Genomic DNA, 16,427 nt, shown 5'->3' on the forward strand with positions numbered 1-16,427 from the left:
TGGTGCAGCAAGGCGGGTATCAAAGCTTGGGGTAAGGTATAATGGACAAGGGTAGTGAAGGATGAAAAAAATAATTTCTTCAACCTAGGAGAGAATTGGGAGTGGCCCATGCAGGCTGGGAAAATCCCCATGGCATTAGGCCACTGCGCGTAAGTTAGTGTTTTCTTCGGGCCACAAAGTTAGGGGCCTGAGTTTTTCCAAATTCTTTGTCTTGTTTGCAGTTGCTAGCTCTCCATCTCTCTAGACCTGTTTCCTCAATCATAAAATGGGAGGCCCAAGGGGCACTGTGAATCAGTGAGGGGAGTCCAGGTGCAGGGGAGGGGTGGTACAAGATGAATAAGCTTCTGTTAAGGAGCTGAAGAAATTGCAAGCTGTTATGTGCCTTCTCTGGGGAATCAGTCACTTCTAAGTTTCTCTACAAATAGTCCGTGGGGCTCAAGAGTGGAAGTCAGTTTGTGTCTATGGCACTGTGTCCACACCTGCTATATGCAGAGTGCTCTGCTTCATGTCAGGGCTGAGGCGGGGTGGGGGTGGAGCAGGACAGGGCATGGCAAAACTGCAAATAGGGCATGGTTCTTAGCCTCACAGAGTTTATGACAGGTGTGCTGTTGTAAGAAAGCTTTGCTCAGCCAGCTGAGCCCCATGGACTAAGGGAAAGACAATGCATCAGCCCATCACCCTGCCTTTCCTGTTGGCTAGCTAGCATGCCTTCACTTGGCTCTGCCCCATCCATGGGGTATGCTGGCAGCTCATCTGAGAAGGTTCTGTCAATTCACCACAGGGAGGGTCCCCCACCCTCTTTTTCCTCTCTTCCCCAATCCCTTCTTGTTGCCTCTCACTCAGGTATACTACATCAACTTCACTGACTTTGCCAGCTATGAGGTGGTGGTGGATGAGAAGCCCTTCCTGCAGTGCACACGCAGCATCGAGACGGGCAAGACCAACTACAACACTTGCTATACCGCAGGCGTCTGCCTCCTTAAGGCCCGGCAGAAGATCGCCGTGAAGATGGTGCATGCTGACATCTCCATCAACATGAGCAAGCACACCACCTTCTTTGGGGCCATCAGGCTGGGTGAAGCCCCTGCATCTTAGATTCCCCCCATTTTGCCTCTGTCCATGCCCCTTCCCTGGGTCTGGGAGCCAGGACTCTCAGAACCTCCAAGTGCTGCTGTGGAGTGAGGTATATTTGTGTTGCAGCCGCAGAGAGAAATGCCCCAGTGCTATTTATTCCCTAGTGACTCCAGGGTGACAAATCCTGCTTGACTTTCCAGAATGATCTTGACTTAACAGGACAGTGGATGGAGCCCCAGGGTTTACATGAAGCAGAACCTTCTTCTTTGGTTCCATGTTGACAGACTTACGGCATGACTCTTCAACCCCGAGGTCCCTGTGATCAGATCTATTGTTCGTTGCACTAAAATGAGGATCCAGAGCAGCAGGTCAGAGAAAGCAAAAGTGCACTCCAGACTCTGGGGGTGGACATCTGACCCCAAGGGGGCTGCTGCTCCTCTCTTGGGTAGGGTGGTGGCAGGGGCAGAGTGGGAAGGGAGCATTGCAGCCTAAGAAGGCCAGGGAGGGAAAGGCAGGTGCTTTTAGCAGAGACCACGAGAGAAACCTGCCAAGAGAGCATCCTTGGCAGTGGGAATGTTCTTTCTGCTCTGCACTGTGGCCTGCAGGAGGGTCTTCCCACTCCAGCTGACACCCACATTGTGGCAGCTTGCTGGGCTTTGGGAAGGGGAAGTTCGCTCTGCCTTATAATAGTCACGGGGAATGGACACAAACCTGCCTGCATAAGAACCTGAATCTGTACATGGGTCACATGTCTCTCATTTTGTTTACAGCTGTGCTCCACACTCAGAAAACTCCCTGGGGTCCCCTTCCAGTTGTCCCCATTCCCAGCTCAACTAGAACTCATGTCTTCTTTCTCCACAGAGCCTACCTCTGTCTGAGACAGGTGACTAACCTGGGATCTGTGCTCATGCGAGTCTGGGATATTCTTTAGTTTACCTGGGCACAAAAAGAATTTTCCATTTATTAAGCAGTACAAATGTTTTTCATCCAATCCTAATCGAATTCTGTCTGGGGACAAAGGGTTGGACTGGATGACCTCCAGAAGTCCCTTCAAGTTCTAATATTTGTGACTCTTAGCAGGTAGCCCTCACCACAGCCTTCTAAATTCCCAAACCATAGACTGCTCCTGGGCATTAGCAAGGTAGAGCCTTTTTACCTGGCCCAGATAGGGCAAGAGGTGAGGATAGGACAGAGGGATTTTGTTCAAGTTTGCTGCAACCCAAGTGAACATTAGGCCAGACTTTACCTGAAAGACCAGCAGCTGATGCCATACTGACCCAATCTTTCTTCACTCTGGCTTCAAAAAGCCACAGCAGAGCATGGTCACTGCAGATTGCTCATGCTGCTCCCTTGAAGCCAGGCTCAGGAGAAGCCAGTATCTAGGCACTGGGCAGGGATCTGCTCCCTAGTTCAGGTCCAAATGCACCTTCCCCTAAACCCCAAGCTTCCCACTGGATCATATGATAGACCGTCATGGGCCTTACTACAAACTGCCTGGGCTCAGCCTGGCTTCTGGGTGCTAGGTCCAGCCCAAACCTAGGAAGGCCAGCCTTGTACAGTCTGCTCCTCTTGCTCCTGAAATGTGTTTCCTTTTCAGGAGATGGGGAATAAGTTCCTTCAGGCAGCTGAAATCCACCAAGAACAGCAGATACTTATTTCTCAGCTGTGCCTTCCCTTTCTAAGCAACCACACTGCTTGGACCTTCAAGGGTCAGGGTGAAAGGAGATGGACTAGGCCTCCATTGTCTGGTTGCTAACGACAGCCTTGCAGCCCAAGGTGAGGTGAACTCCAGGCATGTATCTGGCCCTAACTCCTATAAAGTGCCTTGGACAGTCTGCAGTTGTAGCAGGAACCCACAAGAACCTCTCCATGTTTGGAAAATAATTTATCTTTTATAATCTTTGAAGAAGGCAAGGCTGATAATATGACAAACATCATTGTTTAGATGAGGCTCAGAGGAGTTAAGTGCATTGACCAATTTAAGTCACAGACCTGGGGCTTCAGCCAGGTCTGACTCCACAGCTGTTCCATTACACCACAGCATTGTATGGAATTTGAGGTCTAGAGAGAATGAATAAAAGTGGTAATTTGGAACTGAAATTCTTGAGGGTTCTAGGGAGAAACCCAGAGATGCCAATTTTTATTCCTCAGTGGTAATACCTGTCCTCTTGGCTGCCAGGGGCTCTGTGGAAAAAAGAGTGAGACATTTCTTTGGGAAACAGCCATCATCCTTAGAGCTCTTATGTTCAGAAGAATCTTCCTGGCACCATGTTGAAGTAGCACACCTCTGGGACCCACAGAACTGGTGGCCTTTATGTTCTTTCACCCATCCAAGGAACCACCCAACCATCGTGTGTGGAGCCCCTGCTGTGGGAAAGGTTCTCCTTTCATTACCCTACAGACAGCTTACAGGAGCCAGCCCCCTTCCCACAACTACTAGTGTGACTCCTTATCTCTTTCCTCCATACCTTTGAGATTTTGATACTACCAGGGTCTCTCAAAGATGGAGGGAAGACCTAAAAGAGGACCGGTTCTGAGGCCAGAAGGGTGTGAGGAGAGAGAAGGAAAAGTCTTCCTAGTTGTGCTCCAGACATGGAGGGGATGACAAAGGAAATAGGATTTTCACTGGACTCTTGATTCTTTCTGAACCTTCCAAAGGAACTCTAGAGAGCAAGGGATGATGAGGGAAGCAATAGGTAGCTGGGGAGCCCTATTGCTGCTAAGTCACTGGCAAAGTGACGAAGCAATTTACAGATGAGAGAATGTGGAAATAAATGTGCAGTTTGGAATTATGCTGGTGTGAGTTTGCCAGAGGACCCAGGCTAGCATGGAGAATGGGATGAGGACATTTGTGGGCAAGCAGATGACAGAGGTCTGAAGGAGAATTGCATGGCAGGAGTCTCTGCCAGCTACTTGGGCTTCAACAGCCAAGCTGGCACAGAAGACAGCTGGCAGAGACTGCTTCACTACTGGTTACCTAGAAAAGTAGTATTTGCCTATTTCCCCCTTCATCCATCCTGAGCCAAATTTCTTTTGCTGAACAGGAAAGAGCTAGGAACCCTGGAGGTAAACGAAGACTTTAATCCATTTATGAGTGTGTGTGTTTATGTAACTTCCTGTGGATGCAAATAGATTCAGAGAAATGTAGAGCTAAAAAGGCCCTTAGAGGGAATCTAGCCCAACCTACATTCCACCCTATGTTACTTATGCAGAAACTGAGGCCCAGAGAGGGAAGATGACCTACCCCAAGTGGTGAGCAAGCCCCAACCTCCAGACTCAGCAGAGTGAGGAGGTAGAGCAGTTCCTGTCCTACACAGCTGTCTTCTTTCTTCTACCCACAGACTCCAGGCTGGAAGTGCTTGGCCCCATTCAGGAGCCTGGCCAGGCAGGGAGAGAGCAGCTGCAGCTCTTCCTCCTCCCAAGGCATTCTCCCAGCTCCAGCCTCTAGACTGGAAAGCAGAGACTGGCCCGGTACCAGCAAGTCCTTAGGCTACTGTAATGCTGCCTCAGGACCCATCCCTACCTGGAGGCTCCCCTAGGCCCTGTGAGCACAAAGAACAAAGCTGATTTTGTCTTTTAATTAATTTCAGGATTCTCCAGGAGGACTTTCAGTGTGTCATTTCTTTATTCCTCCAGCTGGGATTGGGGGGTGGGCTTTGTTGTGAGAATGGCCTGGAGCAGGCCCAATGCTGCTTTTGGGGGTCAGCATCCAGTGTGAGATACTGTGTATATAAACTATATATAATGTATATAAACTGGGATGTAAGTTTGTGTAAATTAATGGTTTATTCTTTGCAAATAAAGCGCTTTCCCCGTCTGTTCTTGAAATCACTGCGAACATTTCCTACATGTTAGGGGCTTCTTTGCAAATGATGCCACACATGAGCTAGGGGAAGGACCAAGACACCCATTTCAGAGGTGGCGACAGAAGGAAGATGGTCTGAATTTCCTGTTGGAACATCCCACATCCTCTCCATGTCCCAGACCACACTCCTGCATCTGCATTACCTTAGGTCAGGGTGTGCAATCTTTTGGCTTCCCTGGGCCACATTGGAAGAAGAAGAAATGTCTTGAGCCACACGTAAAATATACTAACACAATAGCTGATGAGCCTAAAAAAAAATCACAAAAAATTCTCATAATGTTTTAAGAAAGTTTATGAATTCGTGTTGGGCCCCATTCAAAGCCATCCTGGGCTGCATGCGGCCTGTAGGCTACAGGTTAGACAAGCTTGCCTTGCCTTCTGTGACCACATGACTGGTAGGCTAGATGTCCTGCCAAAAGGAACATTGTCCTGGGGCAGCGAAACACAGAACTGAGTCACTCTCAGCTTAAGAATGTGGCGTCTACAAAAGATACTTCAGGCCTGGGCCCCAAATAGCTTGGGTAGACCCAGCCTCCAGCTCCTCATTTTGCAGATGAGGAAACCAACACTTAAAGAATTGAAGAAGCTCACCCAGGGTCACCCAACTAGTAACTTTGTCAGACTGGTCTGATTCCTTCCCAGCCGAGGCTGCTTGTCTACCGTTACGTGGAAAAGCAGTATTTGCCTATTTCCCCCTTCATCCATCCTGAGCTAAAATCAATAAGGAAGAGACTCACGGGAAGAAGACCAGATAGTAGCTCAAGAACATGTAGCTCAAGAGAGCTCTGGCACTTTTCACAACCCCAGCAGCCTTTGATCCCTCGCCCCCCACCCACCACCATCATATAGGTGGAGCAATGTGCACACAGTAGGCTGCAACAAATCTGCAATGGCCAGGTGTACATGGGCTGGGTGTTGGAGCCCAGGCTGGTCCTCTGGCCACCTTAGAGGTTTTTTTTTTTTGTAAGGAAACCAGTCACAGGAAAGCTGCAGACTGTTTAAAAACACCTTATGGAAGCTCAGGGAAAATGTAATTTCTGGCACAACAAGTAACAAAGACAGCAGAAAAGCAGAAGCATGTCTTTGCCCACTGTATACAAATCATTACATGAGGCAGGCACCCAGGGCAGAGGCAGCAGCTCATACTGCAATAAACACACAGGATGTTGTAGACCAAATTGATGAATGTAATGCAGGTAAATCATTGGACCAAATGGCACCCACATGAGAGGGATGGAATGATGGGTCTGTGAGCCAAATTTTGAACCTGTCAATGCAACAGCCATTGGACCAAGAGTCAGAGACTTGCCATTCAGAAGGAGAGTTCTTTATGGCTGCTAAAAGCCAGGCGCCTCATTTCCATCCTGAGCAGACTGGCTGATTCTCAAATAAAGGGCAGAATTACAGGGCCAGGCAAGTATAGGCAAGTTGCTGAGGGAACATCAGAGAAAATTAGGCCTGAGCCCAACCTATTCTGTTACAGCTTTATGAGGTGGAAACTGAGTGTGGGCTAGTAGGTAGCAAAGGGTATTTAGGGCATTGTTTTTTCAGGGACAGGAAATGGGTAAAATGATTGGAGAAGAAAATGCTTGGTGTAGCTCTCCAGTTTACAAAGTTCAATCACATCCTATATTGTTTGAACTTCCCAAAAGCCTTTGAGGTAGGCAGTGGACAGATTGTTAGTCTCATTTTATAGATGAAGAAAGGAGGCTCAGAGGTGACTGATTGCCCCAAAGTCACATGGCTTGAAATTGGTGGAGCTTGAACTCCAAGCCCACAGGCTCTCAAGGCCCCAGTCCTACAGGAGTCTTAATGCCAGGAGATGGGGCTGTTTGAGACCTAGAGAAAGAGAGACATGCACAGGGATCCCAGATCCCTCAAAACAGAGTGGTTGGTGCAGACGGCATATCAGAAGATGGGATTTTTATTTTGTCCGTTGTTTCCCTCAATGCTGGTGCCAAAGTGCCTTCTGGGCACCTCTGCCCTAGGCTCTTCCCTGTTTCTTGGGACTATCTCTCCTGTAGCTGCAAGAAAAGGGCAGAGAAGAGCTGGAAGGAAAAAGAAATGAAGTGGGAAAAGGAGTGCAGGAAACAAGCAAATGAACAGCCAGGACTGGTCAAATCAGGAGCGGGGGCCCCACAGGTGACTTTTGTTCTCCTGTTCTCACTGGGTCCATACCTTCCCACCAGGCTGAAGGCTGCTGGGGATGTGTGTCAAATTATCGCCAGCTCCTGGGTCTCTGAGAAGCCAAACTTGGTCTTATGCTGGTCGAACAGTTTACATAAGGCTTCAATATAAAGTGCATGATATTTAGCCACAATCTCCCGGCTTGGATTCTCAATCTTGGGCATTTGTAGAGGCTCCCCGACTGCCAGGTGAGACAGTGAAGGAAAAGAGAAAAGCATCAGAATACCTCATTCCTCAGAATGGACCCCAGGTCTCAAGCCCAGGCTCTCCCCATCCTCACCTCAAAGCTGCCACTCATCCTAGCCAGCTCCCTGCCTCTGAGTCAGGGCTGAGGTTCAGCCTTAGAGCTGGATCCCGTGTCCTAGACTGAGGCTGCCAGCAAAAAGGCCCACTCACCGATGGTGGTTACAGGCAGTGCATAGGGCAAAAGGCCCCGAGAGTTCTTGGTGAAGCCACGACCGTAGAAAGCACAAGGGTAGACGTGTACCATACTCCGGAACCACATCTGGAAGCGGTTGACAAAGCCCCCAGGAGTGAAAATGTGCTGATCATAGAGGTCTGTCTCTCCAAACGCATACGTAGGTATTAGAGCCACCCTGCAGAGCAAAAATATGTCCCATAAAGCCCAAAAAGGTAGGGACCTTGTTGAATGCCAGAAACACTGATGGCCCGTGATCCCTAAGTCTGACTACAGGCTTCCCAGACCCCATCCCAGATGTGCCTAGGTCCAAGTTGAGTGTGGAGGCTCCACGGCCTACCTCTGGCTGCCTGTGGGGGCAAAGCAGCAGTAAGCTAAAGGAGGAGGCAAGCCCAGACCCTCCTGGGAATCCCTGGGTCTGAAACACTAGAAGGTAAGACCCAACGGTTATGACAGTTTTGACATACAAACTAAGCTTGGCTCTCTCTCAGACAGGATTGTTGCCAGTCCCCTTGTATAGAGGGACCAGCCCAGATGAGAGGCTGTTGTGAGAGACAACAGACTTAGGGCTGGCACTTTGCCCTTTCTGCTTCAGCAGAAATGCCTCCAGGATCTGGCTCAAGCTCGTCAACCCAGAAGCAGCCTTCCTCCTCCCTTTTTTCTTTTAATTATTTATTTTTTAATTAACAAATAAAAATTGTCTTTCTGATGACCATAGTTAATAAGAATGTATTGTATACTTCCTCCTCTCTCTGTGGATGTCCTTTCCTCAAAACCCCCTCTTCTTTCCCTGCTACACTTTTGGATTCCCTCCCCCAGCCTGGACTGGAGCTGCCCTTACCCATGCTGAAGTGCTATGCGCACAAAGCCAGACCGGTTCTTCAAGAACAGGGTGGAAGAGCCTGGCAGGCTGTATCTGCACTCAGCCAGGCCACCAACCACCACAACGAGCATGTTGCCTGTGCCTTTATGAGTCAGCAGAAAGTCCATGGAGGATTCACTCACAGAGCAGGCCCCTGGGGGATAGAAAAAGCCAAACAGCCATTGGCCACTTCCCAAACCCCTACATTTCCTCCCTACTGCTTCAAAGGAGGGGGAGCGCAAGGAGCCTCACATCAGGCAGGTGAGCCTATGATAACTGTTTCAGACCAGAGGGGATCAGAAGCTCGCCTTGCTGTCATGCATCCCCCTATACTTCTCCCTTGGGGAGTCATTTTTTCTTTGGCTTTGTGTCCTAGGAGCCAACTCACCTGTAGCCATTAGATAGTCTCTGAAGAAAGGCATCCAGAAAAAGGCTCCCAGTGTGAGTATGTAAGGGGTGATGCCAGGAAACGTCTTCGAGAAGCCGGAGCCTTCTGAGGAAAAGTGGCCAAACCATGTATGGGCCAAGATCCCATGAGGGTGGCAGACAAGGATGTAGTTGCGGTTGGGGGAGATGTCATGAGTCTTCAGAAGCTGTGGAAGAAAGTAGAATCAGGAGGGCTATCCCCAGGGTAGAGAACTCCTCTTTTGGCCAGACCTGAAAGGAAAAGGACTGCTAGGGCTGGCCATGCAGGTTGCCCAATGTACAACTCCAGGGGGCGTCATTCTCAAGAGCCTCAATGTGAATGACACCCTCCACCCCTAGCCTGACCCAACTGCTAGCACTGAAGTCAGAGTTGGACCCAGGTCCGAGTGGGGACCTGGGGCTACTGACCTTGAGAGGGAAGTAATCGCAGTAGTGTTTCCACAGGCACCAGTTCCTCACACAGTTAAACCGGCGGCCACCTGAAAACAGAGGCAATACAGCCAAGCTTTGCCCATTCCCACTGCGGGCCTGCCCCAGGGTGCTCTCACTCCATGCTGTTTCCTGGCCTCTGACGTGGCAACCGAGGTGGGCACATCAGGGCAATTTAGGACAGGCCTAGCTTCTGCTTCACTAGCTGCCCCTCCCTAACCTACTCCAGTTCTGATCTGGGCCTTTCTACCACCTTCCCTCAGCCTCTCTAGCCCAGGAATGGACAGGCTGAAGGGTTGCCTGGGAATTGGCCAGAGTCTCTCAGGATTGTGATGAGAAAAGGGGAAAGAGCATGTGACATGTCCATCACAGCACCAGGAGGACCCTTACCTCGCTCGGGGGTCTTCCAGTCAAAAGCCAGCCAGGTGAGAATAAGCACAGTGACAAGCCAGTATTGTGTGAATACCACCAGGTAGAGGTTGACAACGATCAAAGTTGTTACTGCAGGAAGCCCAGCCCAAAGTTAATGAATTTCAAGCAGTCCTTCGCACTTACCCTCTCTCTGGAGTTCTGTCCACCCCAAGGTCACACACACTCTCTCTCACCCATGCCCACTCAACACTCTCACTTCTTCATCCCAGCACCTGGCCCACCTGCCCGTGTCTACAGCCCCCTCTCCTATCTGGCCTTGGGAACCTGATTCAGGTCTAGAAGGCAAGGTGTCTTCCTCCCCAGCTGAGCTTCACACTGTAAGCCCTCTCCTTCCTGCTCCAGCACTGCACTGGGCTCTGCCTGCAGTGTTTTCAATGGCAGTGAACCAGTGGTGGGCTACCAGAGGTGGGGAATCCTGGAACAGTTTTCCCCCAATTCACATCCTCCTCTCCATATCTTCTCTCTGAGGCATCAGTGAAGGGAATAGCAAGGAAAGCAAAGACCTACCTTTAGCCCGGTTGGGAGCACACAAGATGGAAAACAAAGAAAAATACAAACCGGAATAGAATACGCTACTGGGCAATAAGATAGGAACACTGTAGGTTAGCATAGTTGTGAAGAGTTACTAGAGATGAGTTATAGGGAGCCACACTCAGAATTATTACTGGACTCAATTTTTAAGGCAGCTGTAGGTAAGATTGTTTGGGAAAGTGGGACAATAAAAGGTTAGAACAGACAGAACACTTCTAATTGAACATCACATGTTGAACACAAGCTTTTGCCTTGAGTTCTTGCTGGAGCTCCATGAAAATTATCATTAAAAAAAATTTTTTAATACAGATACACAAGGAGAAAGAGAATTAATGAGATGCCAACAGCAGATAAGAGATATCAACAAGACATTTGCGTGTAGGAAAGCAGATGGAGGAGGGGGTAACTGACTTAGAACAAAAAAAATTAAAATCTAGTTACCTGCAAGGGGATGCCTACAAGAAGTGAGCCTGTTTGCACTGGAGAATCTAGGAAAGACTCAAAATTTGGAGGCATTAGGTGTCACAAGAGGCAGGGATGAGGCACAGGGCTAGAAAAACTGGAGGATTGGTTGAAAGTCTGCAAAGGAATTAGTTAGAACCCCAGGCTCCCTCTCCTCCCCTACACAACTGGATGATAGGAGGATTATTCCCTGAAAAATTGAACCAAACAGATTCTAGACTCAAATACTTACACTAGCACAGCTAAGATATTATATATGCAGCCAAATTATTAATCAAGTATAGAAGTGGAATAAAGGTAATTTCAGATACACACAGCGTCAGATAATTTGTCTCCCACATTCCTGTCTCAGAAAACTGCTGGAGAATGTGCTTCACCAAAATGAGGAAGTATACCAAGAAAGAGGAAGGTATAGGATACAGGAAAAAAAGGACCCAACGAAGGAAGGCAGCAAGCAGGGCCAGGGTTAGAGAGAGGTGAGCAAGGTGCCCAGGACACAACATTGAGCAAGAAACTCACTCTCAGGCCATGCAAGTAGTGGCCCATCACTTGTATAGTCCTGAGAGTGAGCACCTTCTTAAATTTTGCACCCAAGGTGCCTCAAGGGCCCTGGAGGTGACAGCTGTGCATAAGGCCAAATTGTAACAGGAAGACGCTGAGTTCCAGCAGCGATGTTCTCAAGGAAATGAAAGGATGCGGGGACTTAGATTCTTGCCACGTGTGCCCATACTGAGAGATTGACATGTCTGCAGACATTCAGAAGATGAATTCGTGATAACAGATTTCTAATAGATAACAAAAGAAATGTAAAACCAGGCAATTAACTACAATTCATTTCAGTGTATGGTATGGCTACAACTAGACTTTCTTTCTGAATGATTTTCTTAATACTTTGTGGTAAGAAACCCATCTCCTATATGGCTTTAGGATGTTTTACTATGAAATGTTAAATTTGCATGTCTGTTTCAAGACCATTGTACTCAATAATTTTTTTATTGCTCTGTTGCCCAGGTTGGAGTACAGTGCTGTAATCTAAGCTCACTGCAACCTCTGCCTCCCAGGTTCAAGTGGTTCTTGTGCCTCAACCTTCCCAATAGCTAGGATCACAGGCATGGACCACCACACCTGGCTAATTTTTGTATCTTTAGTAGAGACGGGGTTTCCCCATGTTGGCCAGGCTAGTCTCGAACTCCTGAACTCAGGTGATCTGCCTGCCTTGGCCTCCCAAAGTGCTAGGATTACAGGTGTGAGCCCTCTCCCAAGCTGTACTCAATAATTTTATCTGTGAATTCTAGAGTCTGTGAAGCTTTTTATGTAACGGTTTTCTGCCCATCATTTAATAGGGAGCGTTCACAACTGTGCTGCCTCTTCTCCAGTCTCAACTGCTTCTTTTTCCAGATAAATTTTGAAATTATTTTGTCAAATTGCAATTATGATACTTCTAGGATTGGAATTAGATATTTTTAATCCTTATGTTAAGTGGAAAAAGTTTTATTTCTGTAAAATGTTTAGTATTTAGATTCAAAAACTGATTTTAAAATATTACATTAAAAAAAGAAAATAAAATTAGGTAATTATTAACTTCAGGGAAAACAAGAAATTCCACGGGAAAGGAAACATAATCTTGGTGACTAAATAGCTCAATTATGAATCATATTTTCTAGTCATAGGCATTTAACCAAAACCTGTGGTATAACAATTTTGGGAGGATGGGGAAGAGGAAGTTCTAGTGATAGTATATACAGCCAAATTCTCATCTTCCCTACTAGGAAGTCAATAGACAATGTCTAAAATTGTTACATCAGCAAATAACGAAATGTGGAAGTAAATCCCAGAAGAAAGAACCCACAAAGTTGGAAAGCATTCCCTCTGGAGAAGAGAATTAAGAGTGGAGCAAAGGCCAGCAGTTTTAGGGTTTTGATAAGCACCATATGACACTACTGACTTCTTCAAGAAGTAAAGAGAGGCATGGGTCTAGTCCAGAAGACACTGCCAGTTTCCTTTAGGCTTTGCTCAAATTTAGGCAGTGCTGGTGACATCTTTTAAGTGTGGCCTCAGGTGGGGTGCCCTGTGATGTGATGAATCTTGGATCTACCACTTATTGTATGTGACCAAAGACATTGCTGAACCTCAGTTTCTCCTCTGCAAGATGGGAACTAAAATCCCAATATCCTCCCTATTTTCCTGACTTATTGGGAGGGCCTTCTCTCAAGGCCTTTAGGGTCCAAATGGATTCAATTGCACTCCTAGACTGAAGAGCGGAGAGGCCTCTGAAGGGCCATTGCCCCAGTCACCCTATGTGAGCTAGTGGGGAAGAGGCAAACACCTGCAGCCCACATCTGCTGCCAAGACCGAGAGCTCTTCTGCATGCCCTTTCTGTACCTGTTTGTATACCCCAAAGTCAAACTCCAGTTAAGAATCCTCTGAATCCATTTTCTCCCTGGATACATCTCCTTTCACCCACTCTCCTCCTTAACCCTTCTCTGCTCCACTTGCCCCTTCTCCCCACCAGCTCACACTGGGATCCGATCCCTCAGTCTTGCTTCCTCCATTTTTCTCATGCCCCCCATCTTCAAATCCTATTAATTCTACTCCAATTTCTTGAATCTCCCCTCTTCTTTCCTCTTATCTGCATCACCATCACTACTGGCCTGGTCCAAACTACTGCCATCTGAATTATTGCAACAGCCTCCCACTTGGCATTGCCCCATTTCACTTCTATCTCCCTATAATCAGTTTGCTTCACAGAGCTAGAGTAATCTCTGACGCCATCATCCTGTGTCAAACTCCCTTATGGCTCCACATGGCCCTCATAAAAAGTCCAAACTCCTTTCTATGGTTTACAAAACCTTACACAATCTGTCCCCTGCCTGTTTCTCCAGTCTCTTCTTTCTTCCCTCTCTTGTTTGTTTATTCAGTAATTCAGTAAATACATATTGAGCACCAATTCTGTACTTCTCACCCTCTACCTCACTTAACCACTGGCAGCTCCTTGAATACATTATATGCCCTTTGACATCCTGGCTTTTCCATATGTTGCCCACTCTCTGCCCCAAATGCTCTTCCTTTCTTCACCTATTTCCTATTTGTCCTTCAAGAGTCAACTCAAATTCAAGAGAAAAACAGGCAGAGGCCATAAATGGGCAGTTAACAGAAAAAGAAATACTAATTGCTGATAAACATGAAAAGATGTTCAATCTCATCAGCAATTAAGGACGTTCAAAATGAGGCGACAGTTCATGGTTTCTTGCCTATCACTTCTGTGTGGAGGTAGTAAGGACTGCGGATGAGTTCTCCATTCACTTTCCCTCCCATACTGCGGTAATCCCTCAAGCCCCATTTTGCAGTGACACAATTTGGTGGTGCCTCCATCAGCCTGAATATTAGTGTCCACAGTAAGCAGTGACTCCCACCAACCTATGTTGGACATTCAACATGAACAAGAAATAAACATTTGTTGGGTTAAGCCACTGAAATTACAGGGTAAATTTATCACCATGGCATACCTAGACCATCCTGATTAATACATCCTAAATTCCCCCACTTTGCAAATGAGGAAAATAAGACCCAGAAAGGATAAATACCTTGCTAACAATTGCACAGATAGTAAGTAGTAGACCTGGAATTTGAAAACAGGTGAGGTGAGGTAAGGAATGCCTGCCCTCCCTATTCACTGGCATGCCTCTGTGCCAGCTCTGTGCACCAGGGCCTACCTGCATTCTTTATTCCCAGATAGCTTACAAGGTCACTTAATTCATGTCCCTGATTCCAGCCAGTACTCATCTGAACCGGTAGAAAGGCGGTAATGTTTTCCAGGACCCCTTCCCACAGTAATGATTTGTTTCAGCATTTAGAACATAGTGGTCAGCATAGAAATGACTGTCACAATGTGTTTGTGGTGTAGATGTTGGAAGACATGGATGGATAAATGGTTGAATTCCCCTGGATGAGGTTTCCAGAGCCTTGGTCTGCCACCTGGCCCAACTGTCTCTCACTGGTGGTTTTCTTGAGTCCCTGTGATTGCAGCTAAGCCCTTTTCCTTGGCTAGCCTCAGTGGAACTGCTCCTCATATTCCCAAAACATGCCCTCTACACCCCAATGTAGACCCAAGAGGGCTCACATTGCAGCAAAGCACATGTGCACACACATTCATATACACACCCCTGCATAGGCACACACCCATATGCACACATACATGCCCAAAAGGACACTCACAGATCCCACAGATATCATGGCCAAGTGGGTCAGGCCAGAGGCTGGTGTAACCATCTTCCTGGTTTCACTGGAAAAACCCTAGCTTGACCATTGAACATCCTGCAACCCTAAAATCCTTCAGTCTCAGGCAAGCCAGGATGATTGGTCACCCTACCAAAGGCTGAAGACTCACCAATAAGAAAGGCACTGAGGGCCCACTGGAAAACAGCAAAGACCTCCAGAGCAGTCTTGAGGTCCTTCTTAGAGGGCAAGAGCATTGTGCCCAGGGTTCCGGTGGCTCCAGGTAAGCACTGTTCCGCTGCCCAGCCCTGATTGCTCAGGAGTCTGTCGTGTTTCCTCTCTTCATGTTTTCTTCCCCAACCCCTACCTAGTCTCCGCCCCTGTGCCACCCCTCCACAGAATTACAGGACCATATAACGCCTATTCTTGTCCAGTTCCTTCCAGTTGCCCTCCCACTGGTACTTTTACCCATGGCCTGGACTGAGATTGCGACACTTACTTGAACACCTGGCTAGAGAAATGTAGATGAAGCCCTGGTGTGGGAAGTTAGTAAGTGTGGGTGTACAGCTGGCAAGAGGCCTCCAGGGCCAGTCTGGATAGTGGAGCATGATGGGCAGGAAGGAGCCCAGGGCTCAAATGGGGCACAGGACTTGCATTTCTGTTTCCGAGGCCCAGCTGTCTATGGTGTCTCAGTGACAACATGATTGGAGGGCAGAGGGGAGGAGGTCATAGGCCAGGCCTTAGAAATACCTTCAGATTTTTGGTCAGTCTGGGAGAACTTATTACTCACATTGAAGAGACATCACATGTATGTCTGTGAGCTATCATAGGTACTGGATAAATCTGTTATTGAATGAAGAAACAAATGTTAGGACATATTATTCTGTGCACATGAAATTTTAGAATAGGCAAAACCAATCTACAGTGAAACAAATCAGAGCAGTGGTTACCTGTGCTGGGGTATTCACTAAGAAGGGGCATGATGGAAATCTTTAGGGGTAACAGTGACATTCTCTATCTTGATAGGACTTTGAGTTACACAGATCAAAACCTCATTACTCAGTGAGTATACACTTAAAATTTGTATATTTCACTGCCTGTGGATTTTACCGCAATAGTGAACAAATGTTGAACTCTCATTCATTCTGAAGTGTTTAGTGGTAAAGAATACTATGCTGGGCATGGTAGCTCACACGTGTAATCCCAGCACTTTGGGAGGCCAAGGCAGGAGGATCACTTGAGGCCAGGAATTAGAGATTACAGTGAGCTATGACCATGCCACTGAACTCCAGCCTGGGTGACAGAGTGAGGCCCTGTCTCTAAAAAAACAAAACAAAAAAAAGAATGCTGATGTCTGCAATTTACTTTGAAAGGCATGTAAATATATTGATGGATGGATAAAGGAATGTATTGATGGGTAAATATGTAATAAATAAAACATGGCAAAATATTATCTGTACAATCTAGGTGGTGGGTGTTCACTGTACACATCTTTCAACTATTTTGTAGGTTTGAATTTTTTATAA

At 47.2% G+C, this 16,427-nt stretch overlaps 2 protein-coding genes across 7 annotated transcripts in view; one reads left to right on the forward strand and one right to left on the reverse strand.

The window, feature by feature from the left end:
- EDA (ectodysplasin A) overlaps nt 1–4,891 on the forward strand; it is a 440,412-nt gene extending 435,521 nt beyond the window's left edge. For all 6 annotated transcript variants that reach the window (XM_008989432.4, XM_008989433.4, XM_078363537.1 and 3 more), the window contains exon 8: nt 844–4,891. In XM_008989432.4, coding sequence (XP_008987680.1) covers nt 844–1,095 — 252 coding nt within the window. In that variant the 3' untranslated portion in view covers nt 1,096–4,891. The remainder of the gene's footprint in view (nt 1–843) is intronic.
- Nucleotides 4,892–6,839: 1,948 nt separating this feature from the next.
- AWAT2 (acyl-CoA wax alcohol acyltransferase 2) lies at nt 6,840–15,215 on the reverse strand. The gene is made up of 7 exons (XM_035288816.3): nt 15,074–15,215; nt 9,652–9,762; nt 9,241–9,311; nt 8,795–8,999; nt 8,386–8,560; nt 7,523–7,722; nt 6,840–7,307 (listed from the first exon to the last, which is right to left on the reverse strand). Exons 1-7 carry the CDS (start codon nt 15,156–15,158, stop codon nt 7,153–7,155), a joined length of 1,002 nt encoding a protein of 333 aa, XP_035144707.1. The 5' UTR covers nt 15,159–15,215; the 3' UTR covers nt 6,840–7,152.
- Between the last annotated feature and the right edge of the window lie 1,212 nt (nt 15,216–16,427).

Source organism: Callithrix jacchus, chromosome X (assembly GCF_049354715.1).
Source record: "Callithrix jacchus isolate 240 chromosome X, calJac240_pri, whole genome shotgun sequence".
Classification (NCBI taxonomy): Eukaryota; Metazoa; Chordata; class Mammalia; order Primates; family Cebidae; genus Callithrix; species Callithrix jacchus.